Source organism: Mesoplodon densirostris, chromosome 10 (genome assembly GCF_025265405.1).
Source record: "Mesoplodon densirostris isolate mMesDen1 chromosome 10, mMesDen1 primary haplotype, whole genome shotgun sequence".
Taxonomy (NCBI): domain Eukaryota; kingdom Metazoa; phylum Chordata; class Mammalia; order Artiodactyla; family Ziphiidae; genus Mesoplodon; species Mesoplodon densirostris.
Window position 1 is genome coordinate 72,252,537 of NC_082670.1, and position 22,699 is coordinate 72,275,235.

At 56.7% G+C, this 22,699-nt stretch overlaps 2 protein-coding genes across 7 annotated transcripts; one reads left to right on the top strand and one right to left on the bottom strand.

The window, feature by feature from the left end:
- Nucleotides 1-1,626: 1,626 nt before the first annotated feature.
- C10H3orf18 (chromosome 10 C3orf18 homolog) lies at nt 1,627-9,479 on the bottom strand. Of its 2 annotated transcripts, none has more exons than XM_060110556.1 (5): nt 9,249-9,479; nt 7,269-7,641; nt 4,177-4,202; nt 3,483-3,630; nt 1,627-1,968 (listed from the first exon to the last, which is right to left on the bottom strand). In XM_060110556.1, exons 2-5 carry the CDS (start codon nt 7,500-7,502, stop codon nt 1,888-1,890), a joined length of 489 nt encoding a protein of 162 aa, XP_059966539.1. In that variant the 5' UTR covers nt 7,503-7,641; nt 9,249-9,479; the 3' UTR covers nt 1,627-1,887. The 2 variants fall into 2 exon arrangements, with proteins under 2 accessions (XP_059966539.1, XP_059966538.1); XM_060110555.1 differs by having other exon boundaries at nt 9,192-9,479.
- Nucleotides 9,480-10,975: 1,496 nt separating this feature from the next.
- HEMK1 (HemK methyltransferase family member 1) lies at nt 10,976-21,644 on the top strand. 5 transcript variants are annotated; one of them, XR_009533650.1, is made up of 12 exons: nt 10,976-11,073; nt 12,114-12,500; nt 13,000-13,091; nt 13,408-13,501; nt 17,750-17,884; nt 18,217-18,281; nt 18,581-18,630; nt 19,571-19,679; nt 20,528-20,623; nt 20,792-20,905; nt 21,060-21,210; nt 21,570-21,644. XR_009533650.1 is itself a non-coding variant. In XM_060111606.1 (11 exons), the coding sequence occupies exons 2-11, from the start codon at nt 12,291-12,293 to the stop codon at nt 21,151-21,153; spliced, it is 1,059 nt and encodes a 352-aa protein (XP_059967589.1). In that variant the 5' UTR covers nt 10,976-11,073; nt 12,114-12,290; the 3' UTR covers nt 21,154-21,522. The 5 variants fall into 5 exon arrangements, 2 of the variants coding, with proteins under 2 accessions (XP_059967589.1, XP_059967590.1); XM_060111606.1 differs by lacking the exon at nt 21,570-21,644 and having other exon boundaries at nt 21,060-21,522; XR_009533652.1 differs by lacking the exon at nt 10,976-11,073 and having other exon boundaries at nt 12,381-12,462; nt 13,369-13,501.
- The last annotated feature ends 1,055 nt before the right edge of the window (nt 21,645-22,699 follow it).

The following is a 22,699-nucleotide window of genomic DNA, read 5'->3' on the forward strand; positions in this document are numbered from 1 at the left end:
TTGTTCTCTTTTGTGTTTCACACCCAGCTCCTATGGGTCCTGAGGCACCATACCTCCCCCTGGCCCTTGGGGCTCAAGCCCCCTCCCTCCTCCTGTCCCATAGGTCCTGTCCACTTGGCCTCTCCAACAAAGGGGATGGCAGGCATTGTGACCCCATTCCACAGGTGAGGCACGAGGCCCCAGAGCAGCCTTGAACTCAGGACCAGAGGCAACTCATTGGATAGATCAAGGAAAGCCAGCTGGGCTTCCGCCTCATAGCTGGGATCCAAGCGACCATCCACCCCGCAGCCCCTCACCCATCCCACCCCTCCTTGGGTTTCACATCCCTAGGGTCACAGGCTCACACTCTCTTTGTGTAAATGTCTTAATTACATCTTTAATGCTCTCACATGGAGATGCTATGAGTTAAGTTACAGCTTCTGTGCATCCTAAATTACCCATAGCCCTCCAGTTGGCTCGAATGCTAACGTATTTATAGCATCTAGAGGAGGAAATAAATCCAGAACCTTCCCCATGAAGTCCTCCTAGGCCCTCACAGCCTGACACCTCGCATTTGCCACCCTCACGTCCCCACCAACCAGCAGAGGACAGTGATGGCGGCGAGGCTGGGCACAGGGGTGTGCGTCTGTGCCTGCTCAGGTGCACGTGAGTGCCCAGCGGAGAAGTGCCCAGCTCTTGGGGTCTGGCTTGACCCAGTGCCTTGCCCAGATGCCCCAGCCTGGCAGAATTCCTGCAGGGCATGGGGTGGGTGGACAATGGGTAGGTGGGTTGTGTGATCAAAACCCAGACTAGGTCTCTTAGGTCCGTTTTCCAAGGGGCTATCTCCACCCTGTTTCAGGCACTCAGAACTTCCCCTGCTAGCCTGCAGCTGGCGACCACTGCCCTCTGACCAATAGTCTCTCCCCCAACCCCAGGTCCCCAATAAACACCAAGACAGAACTGTTCCAGAAGCAGGTTACCTGGCTTTTTAGATCCCAGTGAAGGGATGTGGTGGGCAGTGGACCCTTGCCTTTGCTTCCCTCTCCCTTCAGTCCCTGAACACTGAAGGTGGAGAAGGTAGCCTACTTAATGTTCCTCTACACACCATGGGGTGGGGGTTGGCTTGGAGGGTGGAGCCAATGCAGGGGCTCCATCCTGCCCCGTGCTGGGACAGGCACATGTCTGCAGGTGGGCACCTTCATGTGCATGCAGGACGCCTTCCAGGAGGTCTGGGCACTGCATCCCTCCACACCTGCTCCCCCACCTCCCTTCCCGCTCAGCTCTCATCCTAGCTTGGGCCCAGCCAATAGCCGACCACCACGGAGGGGTGGCGGGAAGACCTCATGGATCCCTGTAATATGGACTGACCTTGGGTATGAGCAGCCCTCCTCCTGGCAACCTTGCTCACTGGGCAGTTTCAGCTCTATCCCTGAGCCTCTCCCAGGGTACCACCATACCATGTGCCTGAGACCTGGGTGGCTGCCTCTCCCCACCCCAGAGGAGACTCCAGGTTCCAAAGATATGTCTCTCCCTGATGGATGGGAACCCCCCTACTCTCCTTCCCTTCCCCCTCCCATCCCACATCTCGCCCCATTTCCTCCACATTAGAGGAGCAGACCCTGATGTGAGGGGTCTGCAAAGGGGACAAGGAAGCCAGCCAGCATAAGGAAGCCTTATGAGGGATGCTCTGCATTCCAGGGCCCTCAGGTCAGGGGATATCAGTGGCCATATGCCCAACCTGGCCAGGGGCCTCTTTTAGAGCCTGGAGGGTCAGAAGCTGGGTCCTCAAAATAGCTGAGGCCTTGGCAGGGTAGGTCCTGAGAGGAGGTCCTAATGATCTCGGAGTGGGCAGCTGAGGGCACTGTGGCAGGTGTCTTCATCAGAGGTCCAGGCCTGTCCCTGGGCTCCTCACGCGTGGATGGCATTGGCTACATCAGTGAACACCAGCCGGCTGGGCCTCTGCATTGGGCCCTGAGAGGGAAGAGTGGTCTGCAGAGAGACAGTAAGGGGCATCAGGGACCTTGACCAAGGCCATGCACTCTCTGGCCCAGTCCCCTCCCTGCTCTGGTGCCCATGTGCGCTTGGCACCAGCTATGTCTTCTGCCTGGAATGCCCTCCCACAAGCTCAGCCAAGAAATACGACCTGGGGCCTCCCTGGTGGCGCAAGTGGTTGAGAGTCCGCCTGCCGATGCAGGGGATACGGGTTCGTGCCCCGGTCTGGGAGGATCCCATATGCCGCGGAGCGGCTGGGCCCGTGAGCCATGGCCGCTGAGCCTGCGCGTCCGGAGCCTGCGCGTCCGGAGCCTGTGCTCCGCAACGGGGGAGGCCACAACAGTGAGAGGCCCGCATACCACAAAAAAAAAAAAAAAAAAAAAAAAAAAAAAAGAAATACGACCTGGCTCAGGTGACTCCTCCCCCCAGCCTTCCCCAGCTTGCCCTGCCACCTCAGCCAGTTGCAGCACTTAACCTAGGTCCCAGGGCCTGCATTAATTATACATGTACCAACCTCTCCCAGCAGAGCGTGTTCACCTCTGTACCCCCAAGCCCCAAAGCCCCGGCACAGGGGCTGGCACTAGGGAGATGCACAGGAAACAGCCGTCAAATAGTCAGTAGTCCCAAGAGCTGGGTGGACCAAGGTTCTCAGCCCAATTTCCTGAATATCCCAAGGGGAAATGAGTTCTGATCCAGGTGACAAAGAACTGGTAGCAAAACCAGGGGACTCCCAGCCTGGACTCTTCCTGAGCCCAGTCTCTTAATTCTGTCGCTGTGGAGCCAGGTTCCCTAGCAACCTGTGCAGTCAAGGCAAGGAGGGATGCAAAGGGGCATCGTGGGTCAGGGGGAGACCAGGCCTCCTCATGGTGCTCTGGTCCCTGGGGATTTCAGGGGCTGGTGGCAAGTGGCCAGGCAGCCCAGTGACTCTGGCAGGATAACCACACAGGTACCCAACACTTTGGACGTGGGAGGTGAAGCCTGCTAGGGTCTGCACCTGCCTGGGGTCTGACAGCTACTAGGAACCCACCAATCTACTCAGAAGTGCCACTACCCCAGAATTTGACACCAGTCACAACCCACTCAGGACTGGGATCTCAGGAAGCAGAAGAACCCAGGGTCTCAGCCCCCCAACAATCCCTCCCATGAGTCTTCTCCTGCTTTCCCCCTAGTTTGACGGGACATACCTGAGGCAAGAATCAGGATTTTCACTTGCAGATGAGAAAACTGAGGCTCAGAGAGGCCAATGGAGCTTCCAAGGTGACCAGGCTATTGGGACAGGGCTAGGCTGAATCCCAGGGCTGCCCTGGCCTGGCCTTGTACAGTGAGTCTGTGGGTGGCCAAGGAGCAATTCTACTAGTTTCTAAACAAACCTGACAAAATCCATATACCCGATAGCTGCCACCTGACCACATGGCAGGTGCTAGAAAGCTACACGGGAAAGGAGGGAGGGTGGGGGTGGAAGAGCCACAAACAGGCTGCAGGCTGGGTGGAGGAGCCTGGTCAGTGCCCACCTTGGCCTGCGTGGCCTGCACAGCGGTGGCAGCCTGCACAGAGGCAGTGTCCCGCCCGTGCTCCAGCAGCTCCCGCTCCAGTTCATCTTGCTCCTCCGTGGGGTCGAAGTTGTACATAGGCATGAGCTGGTGGCGCAGCTTCTCCAACCTGGGGGGTGGGGGCAGAGACTGCTGCAGGCCGGGCAGGCCCTTCCGCTCCCACCAGCCCTCCAGGTGCTGCTGCCTGCTGACCAGCTGACACCACCATGTTTAGGGTCCTAAAATTTCCCCTGGGATTCAATGAAAGACATTTTTGCACATACAGTACTAGCTCTACCCCTTGGATGGGTGGCCTGGGAGGGACAGTTACCCACTCCTGGGACCAGATGGGGCCATGGGCCACAGAGCTATCATCCATGAGAGCCACAGGGACTGCCTAAGCCAGGGCCTTGTGCGATCCCCAGCCTCTGAGAGGCCGGGGTGGGGAAAGAGGAGTCAGTGGCCATTAGCTCAGGGCAGCAGGGCAAGGGTGGCTCAGCCCTCCCCAGGGGAAAATGGTTACCCCCAACCCCGAGTGGGCAGAAGAGGCCCTGACTCCCTCACTAGGGAGAGGGATCCTCATGGTTGAGGGACTCTCCTTTCCCACCCACATCCCCTGGAGTCCAGCCCAGCATTGCCCACAGGCTGGAGTCTTGGGTGGCAGATGGGGAGTTACCTCTTCTTCTTCCTGATGTACAAAACCTGCAAGAGAAGGGGCAGCATCAAATGGCCAGGAAAGGAGGCCCTAATCAACCCAGCAGTCCCTCAGGACAGGGGACATGCTGAGGCTGATGAACGGGAGAACTATAGGCCCCCATGTCCTCAGCGACCCCATCCCAGGGACACATACATCCTAAATTTGTGCTTCCATTTGATGTTTATTAGATGCTGGCAGTGCCCGAACTCAGAGACGGGGAGAAGGCCAGCCTGTGAAGAACACACTGGTAAGCCTGGCCTAGGGACATGTGGGCCCACCCCTGCCAAAACTGACTGTGGCTCCGGCCACTCAGTGCCTGCCTCGGACTCCTCAGGGCTGAAGTGGTGGTGGTGGGGGACTTCAGCATACCCCCTCCTCTCAGCTGTCCTCAGGACCAAATTTTCTCCCCATGTATGGGCAAAAAGAACAGAGGATAGGCAGTGGCTAGACTCTGCAGGGCAGTGGCTCTAGGCAAGGCTCTGGGCTGGCTTCCTGGCGTTTCCATGGGAGGCTGATGGCCCTCAGGGGCTGAGGAGGAGGGTCTGAGCCCCTGGACATCAGCCTAGACCAAACTCCTGAACCCTGATGCTGGAGGAACCTAGGAAGACCCCTGGGTCCTAACCCCCATCATAATGAGAAAACATCTGAGACCCAAGAGCTCCTGGATAGAGCAGGAAATCCTGGTACAAAGCACTAAGGGGAGGGAGGAAGGGGGTGAGACTTGGGGACCTCTGCAGGACCTGGAGCTCCAGGGACCTCTGCCACCATCTCGCTCATCCCTCAGCTGGTGTTTTTTGACTACCAGGAGCATGACTGCTTCTGCCTGGGGGAAAACCATGTCCCTAGAGTCCGTCCCAAACCCCCTGTGGCTCCTACACTCTTTGTGGCCCATTCACAGCTTGAATCTGGTTTGTTTCTAGCCTGACCCAGAGCTCCTCCTGCTGCTCATTCCTGGGGGACCCCAAAGGCGGAAAGAAACTGCAGTGCCCCTTGCTGCCCCATCCCCTCCAGGAGGTCACATGTTGGCATGCCCCTTGCTCTCTTGTGGGTGGGATGCAACAGGAGCTCCAGGTCTCTGGCATAGCCCCTGCCTGCCCTGAAGCAGCAGCTCCAGCCCCAGCACCCTGTACTCCCTCGCCTCTCAGCCCTCCTGCCTGCCCTGTGATACAGAAGGATCTTTAAGAGAGGCTAGAACCAATCTCCACCCCTTGCCCTTGCTGCTCCCTCTGCCCCAACTACTAACACCCTCCCCCAAAATACCTTCCTTTCCAAATCTTCCTTACCCTTCACTGTCCAGCTGCAGCCCCACCTCTTCCAGGAAGCCCTCCCCCACTGTTCTTCCTACGTGAGGCACACGGCCTGGCACTGATTTGTTCTTCCTTGCACCCAGCACGGCCTGGCTCAGGGTTGGCATGAGGGGAGAGGAAGTAGTACTTAAGGAACATCTCCAGACCTGTCCCCTGCCCAGGAGCTGTTTCCTGCCCTCCACTGCCTTTGCCCCATAACTTCCTTACCTCTCCATTTTTGATGATAAGGCCACCCACCGCGGCCCTCTGAATATTCCTCCAGAATGAAGAGTAAGGAAGTCTTCCCAAGTTCCCAGGACAAAATCTTTGGCCAAGAGTGACAAAGGCATATTCTAGGCCCTGCTCTGCCCCTGAGGTTAGGGTGTCTCAGCCTGCTTAACCACCACATGGGTGCCAAACACTGGTATTCTGCCTCACCCCTGCCCCAGGAGACTGCTCAGGCCCCGGCCTCACTCTGTGTGTTGCATCCTGGCTCTGCCCACTGGCCAGCAGTTGTTCCCTGGCAGCAATCCGGAGCCTGTGGGGCCCATATGGTGACCCTGTTTTACCAGCAGCTCCAGCCATGAATGGATCATCCAGCCCTATTTGTCACAGCAACATGCTCCTGAGTCTAAGGCCAGCCGTCAGAGCCTGTGAGGGGCAGCAGGCAGAATGCCACCATTGCCGGGCCTGCTGGGGGACCTCAGGTGTACACCTCCCACCCTTCCAGTTCTCAGTCCTCACAATCTCCAATGGGCCCTCGGTGACATTCTGAGGGTCCATGTATCATCTTAAGAGGAGAGTCCATATCTTTTTTTTTTTGTCCACGCTGCACAACTTGTGAGATCCTAGTTCCCTGACCAGGGATTGAACCTGGGGCCACGGCAGTTAAAGCGCTGAGTCCTAACCATTGGACCGTCAGGGAATTCCCAGGGGAGAGTCCATATCTTCAGAGGCAGATCTGGAAGCATCATATCCACTTTCAGGGGACACCTGCAGTCCTCACCCCAGCTCACCTCTGCCCTGATGTCTGCCCAACTCTGCCCTTCCCATGACGCTGGGGCCAGGCCTCCACTGTGAGGTCTTAGCTCTAATGTTGCCTCCTTAGTTGTCCCTGACCACCCAGCCTAGGAAGTCCCCCCAACTCCCACCCAATTCCCTAATCCAGCCCCTACGGGCTTCCCTTAGCACCCTTGGTTTTATCTATCTCTCACTCCCTGTAAGAACTGCAGGGCAGGACTTATTTTCCCCCAGTCCCTGGGGTCCCGAAGGCTTGGTCCAGGTCAGGTGCCCAGTAAATAATTGCCAAGTGAATGAATGAATGAATGAATGAACATTGCCAGCAGCCTGCCATGCCCAAAGCATCCCATTCAGACTCTACAGCCCACGATCTATCCCGATTGCCCTCTGGCCTCTACTCCTATTGCATCCCCACACTCACTTGCCTCACTGTCCTGCTTGCTGCTCACAGATACCTCCTGTCTGCCTCCAAACTTTTGCCCATCAGAACCCTCCACCTGCAACACCCTCCTCCCCAACTCCTACATGGCCTTCATGGCCCAGCTCAAAATGCCATGTATTCCTCAGAACCTTTTCTGGTTCTTCAAATTGGAGACAGCCTCTCTGGTCTCTGGACCCCAATAAACAAATCTCTGGGGAAGGAAGGGATTGTACTATCACTAGCAGACAATTGTGTTCTGAGTAGATCCTCTAAAATCTAAACAATGATCGCCCTCTGCCAAGTGAGGGCCATCTGGGCCAGCCCCAGCCTGCCCCAGCTCTCACCATGGCCACAGCCAGGCCAATCACTGTGATGATCCCAAAGGACAGAAGCATTGTGCCCACGCCGGCTGTGCCACCAGCCACGTCAGGGATTCTGGTGTCATTAAAGCTGGTGGCTTCAGGGCTGAGTGTGGTTGTCTTGGAAGCTGACCCATCTGTGGCAGGCTCCAGGTCAGGTTCAGAGGTGGGTGGGTGGCTACTGATCCAGCTCCTAGCAGATGGGATCCTGGAGTCCATGCTGATGCTGAGGGACTGCTTGTGGTCAGTCAACCTGCTCACTCACTTCTGACATCAGGGGTGTCCCAGCCTGTGGCCCCCACTACCCATACAGGGGGCCACGTCCTTGGATAAAGAGAGCTCCCTGACTCCCTGGGTGCTGGAAAGGAAAAAATAAAAAACGTGAGGCTGAGGATGGGACTCTGTGAGGAGATGAAGTCCCCCTAAGTTCTGAAGGCACAGGGGAAATAAAGGTTTGAGGGCAAGGGCAAGTTCAGGGAACATCAGGACATGTGCTTTATATATCTATGGATCCCACGTGGATTCAGGAACATGAAAATGAAGCCCTGCCCCCTCTTTGTGGGTAAGATGATCATAGTGATCATACTTGGAAGATGTGAAAAGTAGTGGGGAGGTTTGAAAGAAAAAGTTCATTTCCCACCCCCAGCCCCTACTCCCCACGCTGCTCACCTTCTTACTTCCTGCCCCCCACATCCTTCACCTCCTGCTTGGAGAAAAAAATACTGCAGCTTTTTCCTTTCCTGGAGGAAAACACTTGCACGAAAGTCAGAAAGGCTTTTCTTTGAATTCCGGTTCAGCCACTTAACGGGGTGACCCTAGGCAAGTCACTCCACCTCACCATGTCTCAGTTTTCCTGAGTCTAAGGTAGGGGTATTAAGAACACCTCCCTCACAGAAAGGGTCATAGGGTCTCTGAAATATCAGAATGAACAAGTTCCTAGAAATGACTTAGCTCAGTACAACACTCATCCACAGCAAGCACCCAATAAATGTTAGATCTTCTCTCTCTGGCCACTCCAGTTGGGAAAGGGGAGCCCCAGAAGCCCTTGGCCCAGCCTGCTGTGTGGTCCAGCTTGTGCTTGGAGTAAGGGCAGGGACATGTGTGGCAAGACCAGAAGACAGGAAGGAGAGAGAGGCTAAAGTCAGGTCCTCTGGGGGGCTTTCTCTGTAGGCTCTTGGGTCATTGGACTCCCTATAGGGGCTGCCAGGGACTAGGAGAAAATCAAGGGGAGTGTATCTTCAGAGGCAGGGATGAAGCTCCCACTCTGAGATGCCTTCTCTTCCCCTTCCCTCCTCCCTTGGGAGCAGAGGGTGGGCGATGTGCCCAGTCTAGGCTGTGACTTTGGCCTTCCCAGTCCAAAAGGCCCTGGGTAAGGCAGGGTGGAAAGAGGTCCTAGCCAAACTGCAGAAGGGAAGGCCTAGGGATAGGAGGGATGCACAGCTCATGGCTGCATACACACCTCTGCGCTAGCTCACGGGTGTATGTGGGATGCCTCCCTGTGCAGGTGTATGGGTGTGTGTGAGGTGTGCACACACCAGTGATGGCCTCTTAGGAAGGAGCAAGGCTGGCACAGAAGCATGGGATGGGAGAAGCTCGTCGTCCCTCTCTGTCCTCCTCCTCCTCTAGCTAGGCTGGGCACGTCAGGAGTCCCAGGTTCTTTCTTGGCTCTGCCACTGACCCCAGATGTGACCTTGGGCCAGACCCTTAACACTTGCTCTGGGGCTCTGTTTATTCTTCCCTCCAAAGGAAAGAAAGGGCCCTGCTCATCACTGTTCAGGAATGCCTCATGGTCCAAAGGGCAAGAGAAGGAAGCCAGAGAGAAAGGGGTGGGCACCACCACCTCCAAGAACCCGCATACCATTCTCCACCAGGTTCATCAGTCCTCCCTGCCCCAATCCCCAACCCCACCTTCGCGACTCTGTGATTCCTCCATTCTTGCACAGAAGCGGCGACCTCAGCACTTACTTAATCCTCTCTGGGGCGCCGAACTCAGCGGGAGAGGCTAGGGGTGGTGGCGACTGGCAGGAGGCCGGGGCAAGGTGAGGGGGACCCCCAGGCCCCGGGATTGGGGGCGGCGGGTCCGACCCAAGGTCCGCCCTCCCTGGGCGCCCTGGGAGTACCTCCCTGGGCTGGGCCCGCGACGTCACACCGCCCACAGCCGAGAGCGCCCGCTCTGCCAGCCTGGACAGGGACTAGCCGGCCGGGACCCACCTCGGGGGTGGGGCTGAGGCGAGCAGCCTCGCGGCTCCGCGACGCTCCAGCTCCTCTCCTCCCTGCCAGCTCCGTGCCCCCGGCCCCGGATTGGCTGTCAGGCCCAGAGCCTGCCCTGCATTGGCCCGCTGGCCTGCCGCTCGGATCTGGCTCTGCCCCCAGCAAGAGGGGGAGCCAGGTCGCAGTTCTTGGAGACCACTCCTCACTGCCCGTGGGCTGTGCCAGAGTCGGGAGGGGGACGGTGGGTGGCCAGGCTTTCTTAAGGGCTACAACTCTGGTCTCCGGCTAGCCTGGGCTCCATCTCCGCCAGGACAGAGTCGCGCTCCGCAAACGCAGGTGGACACAAATTTGGGGAGATCACTAGACTAGGAGTCCTTGAGTCTGCATTGAACTCCGGCTCGACCCTCCACTAGCTTAGTGACCTAGAGCAAGATGCTTCTCTTCCCTGGGTCTCAGCTTCCTGCTCAGATGGGCTCTGGTGTGAGGGCTCTTGTTAAACGATACCCATCCCAGGCTAGAAATGAGACATCTTAAGAGAAGTCGGGGGGCGGGATGGTATTTTTATTACAGGAGTGGTATTATTGGACACCTGGACCCAAGCAAGCCTACATACACCCCTCCAATCCAGAGCTCGATCATCTCTGAAGAGGAGCCTTCTAATCCTCAGGTTTTCAAAGGAGCTTATGGGGATCACCGGAGTAGCTTGTTACAAATACAGATCCCCGGGTCTGGGCTGGAGCCCGGGAAACTGCATGCTTCATAGTAATTTAATCAACAGTGATCTAGTTAACAATAGATTAGGGGGCGAGGGGGTGGCATTGGCAGGCCATACTTTGCGAAACACTGCCATGAATTTTATTGGAGCGACTGAGGCCCACAGAGGGGCACATGGACAAAGCCTCACGATGAGTCAGGATTCAAACCCTGGTCTACTACCAGTTTCGAGCTCCCTGCTCGAAAATGGGGGCTAGAGGGTCAACAGCGGCCCTGGGGTCCAGTTGCCACCTGAACCCCAAGTCCTGGACACTGGGTCTCACCCCCCAAATTAGTGCCCGCCCCCAACACTGGGACCCGCCCATGTGCCGCTCTACCAGCACACAGCCTACGTTAGACCAGGCCCCTGGGCATCGCGTCCCAACTCTCGAATTCAGAGCCGGCTGGTGACATGCCTCCGTTCGGGCTGGCTACACACCGCCCGTCCGGGTACCCAAACGCCATCTCGCAGCAGTCACCGCAGGCTGGAGCCTTATCCCTGCCTTGACATTCAGGAAGACCGTCCGGTCCAGGCCCCCGGGTAGCAACCCTACTCCCAACCACGCACTTTCCCGCCAGTGGACCTGCGGGCGTAGTGGGCGTGGCGTTCATATCCCCCACTGGCCGCAACTGCTTCCGAGCTGGAACACACCGGCTCCAGGAACTCAGGAGCTGGGCGACGGGGTCCGCCCGAGCCCTTCCTCAGTTGCGCCAACCCCGGAAGCAGAGCGTCGGAGGGAGCTTACCGCGGGTCACGCATGTCCGGGAACCGAGCCCGCGGCAGTTTCTTCAGGCTGGCAGGCGAGTGGGGAAGTTTCTCAGGCAGGTATGCGTAAAACCCTCGAGACCTCGAGTTCGTCAGAGCTCTGGCAGCCTTCCTTAAAAAGTCTGTACCCCCGTGGTACAGATGGAGAAACAGGCTTGTGGAGAGGCGACCTCGCGGTGCGAAACTGAGAGGGAAGCTGCGCCCCTGACTTCAGGCCTCGGCTCCTCCCTGGGCGGCGGTCTGGTAGACAGAGCTGCCTCTGGAGTCCGAAGGACTTGTGTCTTGACAGGGACAGTTCCTAGCTGGGTGACTTTGGGCAAGTTGCTTCCCGTCTCGGAGCCTCATTTTCTTCTCTGTTTGTCTCTGAAGAGCGGCACCTAGCAGGTGTTCAGTAAAGGCTAGTTTGAACCCTGGTCTCTGTAAGAGGAATGGAGACCACTGGTTTTAAACGTTCAGTTAAATTTGTTTGTGATAACTTACATATAAAATTAACAGAAATTGTCAATTTTTTATCTGGAAGTTTATGCTGGTGTTTAGGACTGTGGGTTAAATTGGGTGGAGGGGTGATTTTCAGCATACAGATCAATGACAGTGCATGCAAAATGTCAAAAGCAAAGCTCCCAAGCAAGGTCAGTCTCCTCCTCCTAGTAATATTAGTCAAGAGCATATAAAATTGAATTCCTCTATATGTTGAGCTGGCTCCCAGGCCCTTGATATTCATTGACCGATGCACTGCTCACCGTGGAGTTTGTGTTATTTTCCCCATTTTATGGACGAGGAAACTGAAACACAGAAATAATGACTTTCCCAAGGTCACACCCTCTGGGTCAGATAGATCTGTCCAACCCCCAAGCCTGGGCCCTGATCCACACCAGCCCATTTATTAGTAGGGACTGAGCTATGGGTTCCGATCACTTGAGCCAAAAACATGAAGAAAATGTCACTGACCAAGACAAGAAAACTCAGATAGGTTGGCGAGGGTCTAAAATGGAGTCAAAGAGGCGACAGAGCAAGAGCATGCCCTCTCTCAGGCAACAGGTCAGAGAGGAGTGGGTCCCACAAGTCTCAGCTACTCTCCTGGTTCTCCTTCCCTATTCTAGGATAGCCACATCTGAGGACCAGAGCCATGCTGAGGAGCCAGAGCCTGTGACCTTCTCCGTCTCCATCCAGCTGAGGCCAGCCACCATCCTCATCAGCTGACATCACGAGAAAGATTTGGGGACCTTGGGGAAGTACTCAAGGGATCCTTTCCCTGCGATGTGGGACGTCGGGGCAGAATGCTGAGGGTCCTCCTATCTGGCCTGGGGTGGAGGGGAGGCATTTGGGGCTGCACCTTCAGCTCATGGCAACCCCATCTGCCTCCGGCTCGGTTGTTGAGTGCCACAGAACTGGTCAGCCACTGGACAGTGGTCTTTGAGAAAAGGGGCATCCCTGAGGCCCGGGAATCCAGTGAGTACATCGTGGCTCATGTCCTTGGAGCCAAAACAGTTAAGTGCAGTGTTGTCAAGAGGGCAGGAAGTGGGGGGAGGGAAGACTCTGGGGAAGAGACATCCAGGCTTTTCCATTCCACTGAGAGTGCTGAGCTGAGAATGATGGGATTTTTCTGGAGGAATGTCTTAGGCAGATATTTATTTCATCCAACAAACTATTACAGTGCGTGCCAGGCACTAGGGGTTCAGGGGTCACCAAGGTGGCCAGTGTTGGACCCACTGGCATTGTCTACAAAAGAAACCTGAGGGCTTCCCTGGTGGCGCAGTGGTTGAGAGTCCGCCTGCCGATGCAGGGGACACGGGTTCGTGCCCCGGTCCGGGAGGATCCCACATGCCGCGGAGCGGCTGGGCCCGTGAGCCATGGCCGCTGAGCCTGCGCGTCCGGAGCCTGTGTTCCACAACGGGAGAGGCCACAACAGTGAGAGGCCCGCGTACCACAAAAAAAAAAAGAAACCTGGGTCAGGGGAGCCAGCCACTCACATTCTCTGTGGGGCAGTTTCAGAGCCTGAGGCCAGGACTTTGGACCCAGCCCCTGACCCCTTCGCAGTTGCAGTATGTCCAGGAGCTGAGTAGCTACCGATTGCAAAGGTGAGCACCGTGGGCCAAACCAGAGGACTCTGTGTGGGGAGCAGGGTCCAGCTTCCTTCAGCTCCACCAAGTTCATGGTCAGGGAGGAAGAAAGTGTCCAAAGACTAGGGAGGTGTTGGGATGAGAGAGTGATGAGAGAGGGGTCATGGTAGTAAATAGGAAGAAGGGAGGGAAGGAAGGTCTTGGCTAGGAGTTCTGGGGCGTAGGAGACGTGACCCTACCCGACACCTTTGGCCGCAAGTGGTATCGCAACCCAGACATGGTCTTGTTGGTCCAGGTGCTGACACTGATGATCACCCTGCTGCCCCCTCTGCAGGATGCCTGTGCAGTACATCCTTGGTGAGTGGGACTTTCAGGGCCTCAGTCTGAAGATGGCGCCCCCAGTGTTTATCCCTCGGCCAGAAACGGAGGTATGTGTGCCATCAGGACTGGGCAGAATGGGAATGAAGGGGGCTCAGCGCACCTGTCTTGTCCCAGACTTCCACCAGGGGGCGCTGGAGCCCCATGACTGCCGTCCTTTAGAGGCAGTGCCCTTCCTGGCTGGCTGAGTAGGTGAGGCCAAGAGGAAAGAGGTCTCCTGCTCACCTCCTTGACTGTCCTCACTTTCCAAGCCACTGCCCCAGCCCCTAGGCTGGCAGTGGCTCAAGATGCCTCAACTAGTGCTGCCCACCAAGTACTCAGCCGGTTCCTGTCATTTCCCTAGGAGCTGTCCCATGGGCCCATAGCCTACCCAACCCATGGGAAACAAGTGCCCTCCTCTTCCTCAGGAGGCATGGGCAAAGTGGAGAGGGCTCCAGCTGGACATCTGGAAGCCTGGTACAGCTTTGTGACCTTGGGTAGGTCACTGCCCCCTCTGGACCCAGATGATGAGAGGGTTGGGCCTCCAGACCGGGGAACTGGTTGGGACCTTTTACCTGTTACATCCACTATCTAGTCAGGTAATCACCTGTGTTTCTCATATTACTAGGACTGGGAAGTGTGTGGTCCCAGCGTGCTGTCTGTAGGTGCGACACCCTAGTCTTGGGAGAAATGCTTTCTATGGCCCTTCTTGGGCTTCCCCATGACCTTGTAGGTGGCAGGGCTGGGAGCCAGAGAGAGCAGAGCAGGTGGAGGGGTATGTGGGTGGGGGCTGGTGGGCAAGCCAGAGGGCACCAGGTTCTGAGAAGGGGTGTTTCCAGAAAGGCACACACATTCTTGGGAAAGATCAGGCCTCATCCACCTGCCCCAGCCAGGGACCCAGAGCCCCTTCTCACTTTCCCAGCCTCTCTCCCTCAGCCAAGAAGCCCTCTGACCCCACTTGCCCCCTGCATCATGTGGTTGGGAGGCCAGGTCCTTGCCTTAATGCCCAGTGTCAGGGCAGGGACAGTAGGGAGTCTGAGACCTTGCTGAAGTCACAGGGCTGCCAAGGCAGGGAGCATGGGGGCAGCACTCAGACATCCTGTCTCCTGGGTCAGGGCCCCATACCTTACAAGGGGCTGAACCATCTGGGATTGGATGAACCGGGATAGGTGCAGAGACCCAGAGCAGGATGTAGCCTGCTACCTGCAGACTTTTGGGAGGCCAATCTGTGGCCCCTCCAAGCATGCGACCTCTGGCCAGGAGGTCACTCACCATCCACTGAGGCTGCCAAGGGTCAGGGCATGGGAGGGAAGCTACCACGATGACCTTTGAGTCCCCTCAGAGCTGATCTGGCACCAACCATGTGTTCCAGGGTTCTGAGTGTTGGGTGTGGACTTCCAGCTCCCATGTGGGGGCCCCCCCTTTCCTGGGTGGGTCTGGGCCAGGAGAGCAGCTCTGCTATAAGGGGTGGGGGAGAGGAGGGAGGCTGCGGTTGGGAGGCCAGGCCCTTGCCTCACTGTACAGACGTTTCTCAGAATTTGCCAGGTTGCCCCAATGTGAAGCCGCATTAGGGGGTGCCTTACCAAGAACTTGAGAGGACGTGGCCTGTGGTGGGGAGTGGGGAGAATTAGTGCAAGGGAGGGACCATGGTGCTTGCGTTCTCTCCATCCATTGAAGGGTGGTTTCTGATGATAGGTGCAGAATTCTGAAATGCAAAGTTGTAGGCCGTGTGTGGCCTGACCAGTTGGGTTCTCTCTGGGGATGGAGAGGTGGCTCAGTCCCCGGCCTGGCAGTGTGTACAGTGGGAAAACCAAGGCTGGAAGTGTGAGCCATTCTTGCCCAGCTTGGCAAGGTGAGGCTCTGTGAGGTGTGGGAGGCTCAGTGCCCTGCCTGTGATTAGCTTGAGGGAGGCAATGCTGCCTTCTTGGGGCTGCCTCATCAAGAATGTAATCCTAATGAGGATCCTTATGGCACTCAGGTCTTGCTGAGGCCTTGCACCAGCCTCTTGAGGGGTGTGGAGTCCTGTTGAGGCAGTGGCTCCAGGCAGAGCCGACAGCTGCCTGCTCTTTGCCTCCTTCCCAAGTTCCCCTCTGCTCCGACCCTGCAGTGTTCTTGGATTCTCCCCTTGTTCACCTGGGAAAAGTGCCCTGGGTCTGGGACCAGCTCGATTTTCAGCCTCCCCCAAGGAGCCACCAACTCTAGGTTGAGGAGGCTCTTTACTAGGTGAGGAAGAGAGTTTCTGGACTTGCTGGGAGTGGTCTCCATCCCTACCCTCCCCCCCGAAACCCGAAGTGGTCCTACAGCCAAAATAACCTTCCCCGGATCTGGAGGGTAAGGGAGAGGCCAAGGGGCACTGGTGGCAGTGGGGGCCCAGTCTCTCATTTTCACGCCCTGCCCAGGGTAGCCATTCACACATGTGGTGTGTGTCTCCGAGGTCAGGATGTCTCTCTGAGGTGGCTGGCCAGTGTGGTTGACTAAGGGGTCATTCTCCAGCCAGGGTAGGTCTGTCTGTGGTCAGGAAACCAAGAGAAGTTCATGCCCCTGACAAGTTTCAGCTCTCCAGCTGGCCACTTAGTATGTGGCCTCGCCACTGTGACCACAGGCTCCCAGCCACAGCCCTAGACTGCTGGCTCTGTGCGGGTCCTAATGCTGTGGGCGCAGCTTGCTGCCAGTACTCCAGTTCTCCAGTGGTGCCTGGTACAGGGCTGGTGGGAACGAGTGAGGGGAAGCCCTCTCTGGCTGGAGAGGGACTGTCTCACTCTTAGGCAGTAGCTTGTTTGGTGCAGAAGGGGCTTGGAACAGAAAAGGTTGGACCCACTGGCCAAGTTCTACCTGCCTTGGACTTGCTACCCTGGGGACAGGTGAACTTTGCTCCCGGGTTGGGATGAAGGATGAAATACTTTTGGGGACTCAGCACTGAGCAGCTTATGTGGAAAATGAGTCTGAGTGATCTGGAGCCCTCTGCTCTATCAGGGCCTAACTGTTGACACTGGGGCTTGGGGGAAGCTGGGGGTCTGAGGCTCAGGGTAGCTTCCTGTGGCCACTGAGAGCTTGCCCAGCACTTGGGAAGTAGCCAAGAGGCCGCTCTGGGGGCCAAACCCTGCCCGTGTGGGACACGCCATGACGGGTTAGATTCCTGGTCTTCACGTCATGGAGCATTCAGTTTGGTGGGAGAAGCACGCCCCATCCTAGACCTTAGGCCCACAGTGAGGAAGGTCATGGTAGAGAGAGCCTGGAGGAAGTAGATCTCTTTCAGATGAGGGAAACACCCACTTCCTGACTCCTCCCCTCATTCCCTGAGCCAGCCCTGCCTGGAACCCCAGGAATCCTCAGCCTCTAGGGGGGCCTTTCCTGCCCTCATCCAAAGGGCAGGTCCCTTTGAGAAGGGACACACTGCCCTTTCCCTGCTCCATGCCTGGCTACCTGGGCTCCCACTCTGCTGCTGTTTCGAAACATTTTGGCCAATGCACAGCAGCGGCCCTCCACCCTCACCCTATATTGGCTTCCATGCACAGTCCTCAGGTGACAGATGGGTGGGTGAGACTTGAAACTCTGTTGTTTCTAAAGTGACAGTGTCTGAAAGTGTCCCCCTGCCACCAAGGCAGGTACGGTGCAGTTAGGCACCTCTTCCCATGCCATGCCCACTTACCCCATGCCCTGTGTGTGCCACAGCCCCCTTCAGATATGGGGCTCAGGTAGGGCTGTCATCCCCCTGCCCCTCCATGGAGGGAATTTCCTGTCCCTTTGACCTGGGAGCCTCTCTGGGGAGGCTGTGAGGAAGCTGGGGACACACTGGCCCCTGATTCTTGGCCACCATGAGCTGCAGGCCAGGTTCCCAGCGGGGCCTTGACCCCTGGACCTCACTTTCCTCCTGAGGATCTAACAGATTAATACAGGGAAACCTCCAGAAGCAGGGCCAGGCACAGAGGGGATGGCCAGGGACCATTAACTATGATTCTTAACATTGCTGTAAGCACAAAACAAGAGGATGTCTGTAAAAGGATTAGCTGAGGCTTACTGAACACTTACCATGTACCAGGCATAAGATCAGTGCTTCATGAATGTGCTTCTGTTAAATCTCCACCTGCCCCCAATGAGGTGGGTTATTCTCAACTGTGCTCAAGTTTACAGATGGGGAAGCGGAGGCATGGGGAGGCAGTGTGACCTGCCCATGGCCCCAGCTGACAACGAAGTTCAGTCTGGCGTTAACCATCCCCCGTCTACATTCACACAGTGGGTAACTATGCTTGGGCCTCTGTGCCAAGACCCACAGGGGTCAGGTCAGCACCAACTCAGATCAAGATCTATCTACCTTGCAGGAGCTGGTTGAATGGGTGCTGGAGGAGGTGACCCAAGGGCCCCGTGTGGTGGGAGCTCAAGGTGGCCCCCTCATCCTGGAGGTGGGCTGTGGATCAGGAGCCATTTCCCTCAGCCTGCTGAGCAAGCTCCCCCAGGTGAGCCCCCTATGCATCCCTCCACCCCACCGTGGGTAGACTGACTGGCACTTACTGTCGTTCCTGCTGATCCCTCCCCAACACACTCTGCTAGAATTACTTGAGAGGAAATGACCGAAAATAGGAGGAAGACAGAGCTGCCCCAGCCCACCATGGTCACAGCCTTTAAGTCCCATCCCCTTCCATCTGCCCAGACCCTGGCCGCAGAGGAAGAAAAGCTACTGAGTATTTCCCTCCTCTTCTAGCAGAGGGTTGAAGAGGGCTCTGGTCCCCAGGCCTGGCCTTTCCGAACACCCTGTCTCCCATGGACCTTTTGTTTGTTCTTGGGGCAGAGCCGAGTCATTGCTGTGGACAAGGGAGAAGCTGCCATCTGCCTGGCCCATGAGAATGCTCAGAGGTAGGGGGGCTTGGGGGCAGAGGGTCAGGGTAGGGGGAGTCAGACTTTAGGTCCTGATCTCAACCTCTATCCAGGTATCAAACCCGCCGATGTCTACCCCCAAGAAGGAGGGGGCAGTGGGGGAGGCTTGACGTAGGTCCCACAGGGTTACAAATGGACAGTGGACACCAGGTATCTTGCTGGTCCAAGAAGGGCTTATTCTCCCATTCTTTGTAGCTGAGGGTAGGAGTCTGTCCCCACCCCTGCCCCCACCTCCTATCCCCCTCCCCATGCTTACCTTTACCTTCCTATCTCTCCAGGCTTCGGTTGCAGGACAGGATCCAGATCATCCCCTTCGATGTGACCTTAGGTACTTTCCCCACCCATCTTCCCTGGGTGGGGATCCTGGGTCCAGATGCTGATGGGTGGATGAAGCACTCTGCAGAGAGAGAGGGAGGGCTTGCGCGCACACACATGCACGCGCGCGCACACGCGCACACACGTGCACCCTTCCCCACCCCCAATCCTTGCTGAGGACAGGCAAGTCCCTGTTGCCTCCTGGGCTGACCTGACCCATGAAGGGACCAGCCACAGGATGTTTCTTACCTTTCGTATCCCGCATAATTAATGAATTTAACTAGGGCTTGTTTGTTGTCAAGAAGTAAGCAGAAGCTCAAGAGATAGCCTTTAGGACCAAAATACTTGAGTGTTTGCCCGCCCCCGCCTGGCCCAGGCACCTCACGACTTGGCTGCATCCTTTACAGAGTGCCCTCAGAGTTCTGGCTCCAGCTCTGGCTCTATCACACGCCCACAGCATCCTTGAGCTTCATGTGCCCCCTCCATGGAGTGTGATACCTGGCTCAGGGTGGGGCCAGTAAACAGAGCCACTAGGAATCAACTGACTGAGGCCAGGCTTGCCCTCCATACACTCAGTCCATGTTGGCTATGAGGCAGAGTGTGGCAAGGCCAGCAGGGTGGCAGAGAACAGAGGCGCTTGCTTTGTCAGGTAATCAGAGATGGCTGCCTGAAAGTGGCACTTGATCTGAGTCTTGCTTATTGAGGAAGTTTTTGATAGGAAGAAGAGAAGGCAAGGACACTCCAGGGGGAGAACTCCCATGTCAGAGCATACACACTCCCAGCCAGGCTGCTGGCTGGGGACACTGGGCACTAATCTACAAGTCTAGTTTATTGGGTCCAGAGATAGGCCTAAGTTGTGGCTTGGGGAGAGGGATTACCCAAGGGACATAGCAGTGCGTGGAGCTTCCACCCTTTACCTGCCATCCTCTGCTGTGTGTTCCCTTTGACCACAGAGGGGAGCTGGGCACATCTTCTACCCTGCGGCCCTGTGGACCTGGTCGTCAGCAACCCTCCCTACGTCTTCCACCGGGACATGGAGAAGCTGGCCCCTGAGATCCTCAGGTATGGGTTAGACCAGGGAGGCCAGGCCTGAGAAGCCCTAATGGCATGGGTCTGCCCTGGAGGACCATACTATCGGGAGGGATGGGGAGGCTGGGGGGCTAAACGGGGCAGTGGTGTTGAAAGAGAGGCTCACTATGGAACCCACAGACCTACTTTGGTTCAGCATCTGCCTTCCCACTTAAGACCACTGAACCTCTCTGAGCCTCAGTTTCCTGCCTCTGAAAGGGGAGTGGTAGAGCTTTGCTGGGCCATGGGGAGGACTCACTAATGACTAAAATATCAGACTACAGTATACAACACATAGAAGGTGGTCAGATGGGTGCATCATTTTCCAGAAGACTGAGGCCCAGAGAGGGAAGGGACCTTGTCCAAGGTTGTGTGGGGGCTTAGCAGGAAAGCTGGGACTAAGACTCTACTCCAGGCTTTGCACTGAACCATCCTGTTCTCAAACGGTCTGAGAACCAGGGGTAGCCCAGCAGCCTCTGGATGAGGCAGTGGTAGTGAGTGTCAGGGTGCTGGCTTCCAAGTTCCTGGCTCTCAGGAGTGGTCAGGGCCAGTTCTATGCCTCCCCAAGCCAAGAATAGGAACATCCTTGTTGTGGGGAGACCCTCATGCCCTGGGGGTAGTCAGTCAATGGGATTCGCTGAGCATGCCCAGCACTGCCTGGTAGGGGGCTGCCTGTAGGAGGTAGGGGAATAGGAGCTGCCATCATTCGGGGTCCTCAGACTTTCTTCTCAGCCCAGAGTGTAAGTTCCACAGAGCCCTCTTTGTGGAAGTGCTGGTCAGCTTCTCCATACTTTTCAGATACCCCATCCCAGGCCCTTAGCTCTCACTGTTTTCCCCTTCAGCTATGAAGATCCACTAGCCCTGGACGGTGGGGAGGAAGGCATGGACATCATTACCCACATCCTGGCCCTGGCACCTCGGCTCCTGAAGGACTCTGGGTATGGATGAGGTGTCTCCTGAGTCTGACCTCAACAGCCTCCTCCCCTCCCAGTATGTACTGGGCCTGCCCTGGGCGTCATTCTGCCTCCTCCCCTCCCAGCCGGGACAACCCAGAAGTGCAGGTCCAGCCCTGCCCAGCTGAGCTGACCCATTTCTCCCCCACCTAGAAGCATCTTCTTGGAAGTGGACCCAAGACACCCAGAGCTCGTCGGCAGCTGGCTTCAGAGCCAGCCTGACCTGTCCCTCAATCTTGTGGCTGTGCGCAGGGACTTCTGTGGGAGGTGAGACTCTACCCTCCCCCCAGTCCCCACAGCCATGCTGGTCCTTCCACTCAGACTATCACAGCTCTGGCTGTGGGGCAAGCGTGCGGTTCCCACCCCCTGCTCATTCCCCAGGACCCAGGCAGTAACTCACCCCTTGTCCCTGTCTCCTTAGGCCCCGGTTCCTACATATCAGGAGGTGTGGGCCACAGCATGGTTGCCCTGTGGATGCCTGGCCAGGGCCCCAACCTGCCAGAGCGCCTGGCTGACATTTCTACCTTGAATGCTACTTGGAGGGAGGTGGATGGTGCCTTCCAGAACCCCAGGTGTTTGTGGCATTTCCCATGGCTATGTGATTCTCCATGCTCTATATTTCTAGGAGACTTGGGAATAGGCACAAGGGCGGGGGTGTCCTTCCTGGGCCAGCAAAGAGCAAGAGCACCCACAATCCAGCTTAGGAGCTCAGCAGACCGGATTCCCAGTCTGGCCCCATCGTGTCAGTGTAGCCAAGGCAGGTTGCTGTGTCTCTGTGGGTGGAGTTGCTCTAGGGATGTTGGGAGATACGGCCAATAAAGTGGCAAGAGACCAGCAAGTGGTGACCTAATGTTTTATTATGATTTGTGGGTCCCCTGACCCCTTACCCTTAGGCAATGCTGGGGGTAAGAGCTTCCTTCTGCCTTTGCAGGGCTGGCTGCAGGCCCCAGCTGGTGGTGTGGGGAGCAGTGTGGAGAAAGGCACATGGTTGCTCCTCCTGGCCTTGGAAGCCAAGGTACTTGGCACGGATCAGCTCCCTCCCAAGGGTTGGTGTAGCCCTTCAGTGGCCCAGGTGCACTCAACACACACTCCCCTAACTGGGCCTAAGCTCTGAGTGCAGGAACCTCATCTGAGCTTGAGCTTGGGAATGGCAGCCTACTTCCTGGTGGGGATGGGGCTGAGGGGCCTTGCACAGTTCTGGGGTCACATGTGCACATTCATTTAACTGAAAGCTTGAGCCAGTGAGGGGTGAACAGGGCTTGTGTTTACTTTTTATTCCCATAGTTTTGAGCTAAAACCTTCCTTCCAAGCCTTGGGATTTCTGAAAACACATCTGTCCCTGGTTGGAGCTGGGGAGAGTGAGAAGCTGAGACAGAGTTGGCACCAGGTTTTGACCTCCACCCTAGCTCTGGTCTGCAGGCTTGTGGCTGCCGGGAGGCCCAAAGGCCCTTCTGTCCACAGCGACAGGAAACCTCCAGGTTGGCAGGTGCTGGTGTTAGCCTGCATCAGGGTGGGTCTCAAGGAACATGGCAGACTAGGCTGACTCATTCTGTTGGTCTCCCCTCCCATCCCCCCAACCCAGCACTTTCAAGGGCCTGACTTGGTGATGCAGTGGCCAGAGGCAGTGTGTCTGGTAGACAGCATCCTCTGATGGAGCCAGGATGCTGGGTTCTAGAGCTGTGTCTTGCAGTGGGACCTTGGGCAGCTCCCTTCCCTGTGAGAAGCTGGCTCTTCGGGCTCCAAGGCCAGTGCAAGATGGCAGAGCCTCATTTTACTCTCAGGTAAAGTATGTAGCTGCTATTCAAGGGCCCACTCCCCAGGCAGGGACTCCACAAGAGAAGACATGGCCTGCCTGAGGTCCCATGATAGGAGGAGGCCAAATGGAGATAGGAAGTTAGGTCCCTGCCTTGGGAGAGTCTATATTTCTGGAGTCATACCTGGCCTGAGCTACTCCCTCGCTGTGGTTGAGGGTTGTATTTGCCTTAGCAGAGGTCACATTACAGTTCCCAGGGCTACCGTATCCTGCTCCTTGCCCAGACCCAGCTACATGGACCCCAAGCA

What these genes read in the sequence shown, in the direction of transcription:
- C10H3orf18 (XM_060110556.1), bottom strand. Translation starts at nt 7,502, where the DNA reads ATGGACTCCAGGATCCCATCTGCTAGGAGCTGGATCAGTAGCCACCCA. An exon ending in TTGGCCTGGCTGTGGCCATG is followed by an intron (nt 4,203 to 7,268) that starts GTGAGAGCTGGG and finishes CTTCTCTTGCAG; the next exon opens with GTTTTGTACATCAGGAAGAA. An exon ending in TGCAGGCCACGCAGGCCAAG is followed by an intron (nt 1,969 to 3,482) that starts GTGGGCACTGAC and finishes GTCTCTCTGCAG; the next exon opens with ACCACTCTTCCCTCTCAGGG.
- HEMK1 (XM_060111606.1), top strand. Translation starts at nt 12,291, where the DNA reads ATGCTGAGGGTCCTCCTATCTGGCCTGGGGTGGAGGGGAGGCATTTGG. An exon ending in TCCCTCGGCCAGAAACGGAG is followed by an intron (nt 13,502 to 17,749) that starts GTATGTGTGCCA and finishes TCTACCTTGCAG; the next exon opens with GAGCTGGTTGAATGGGTGCT. An exon ending in CCCCTTCGATGTGACCTTAG is followed by an intron (nt 18,631 to 19,570) that starts GTACTTTCCCCA and finishes CTTTGACCACAG; the next exon opens with AGGGGAGCTGGGCACATCTT.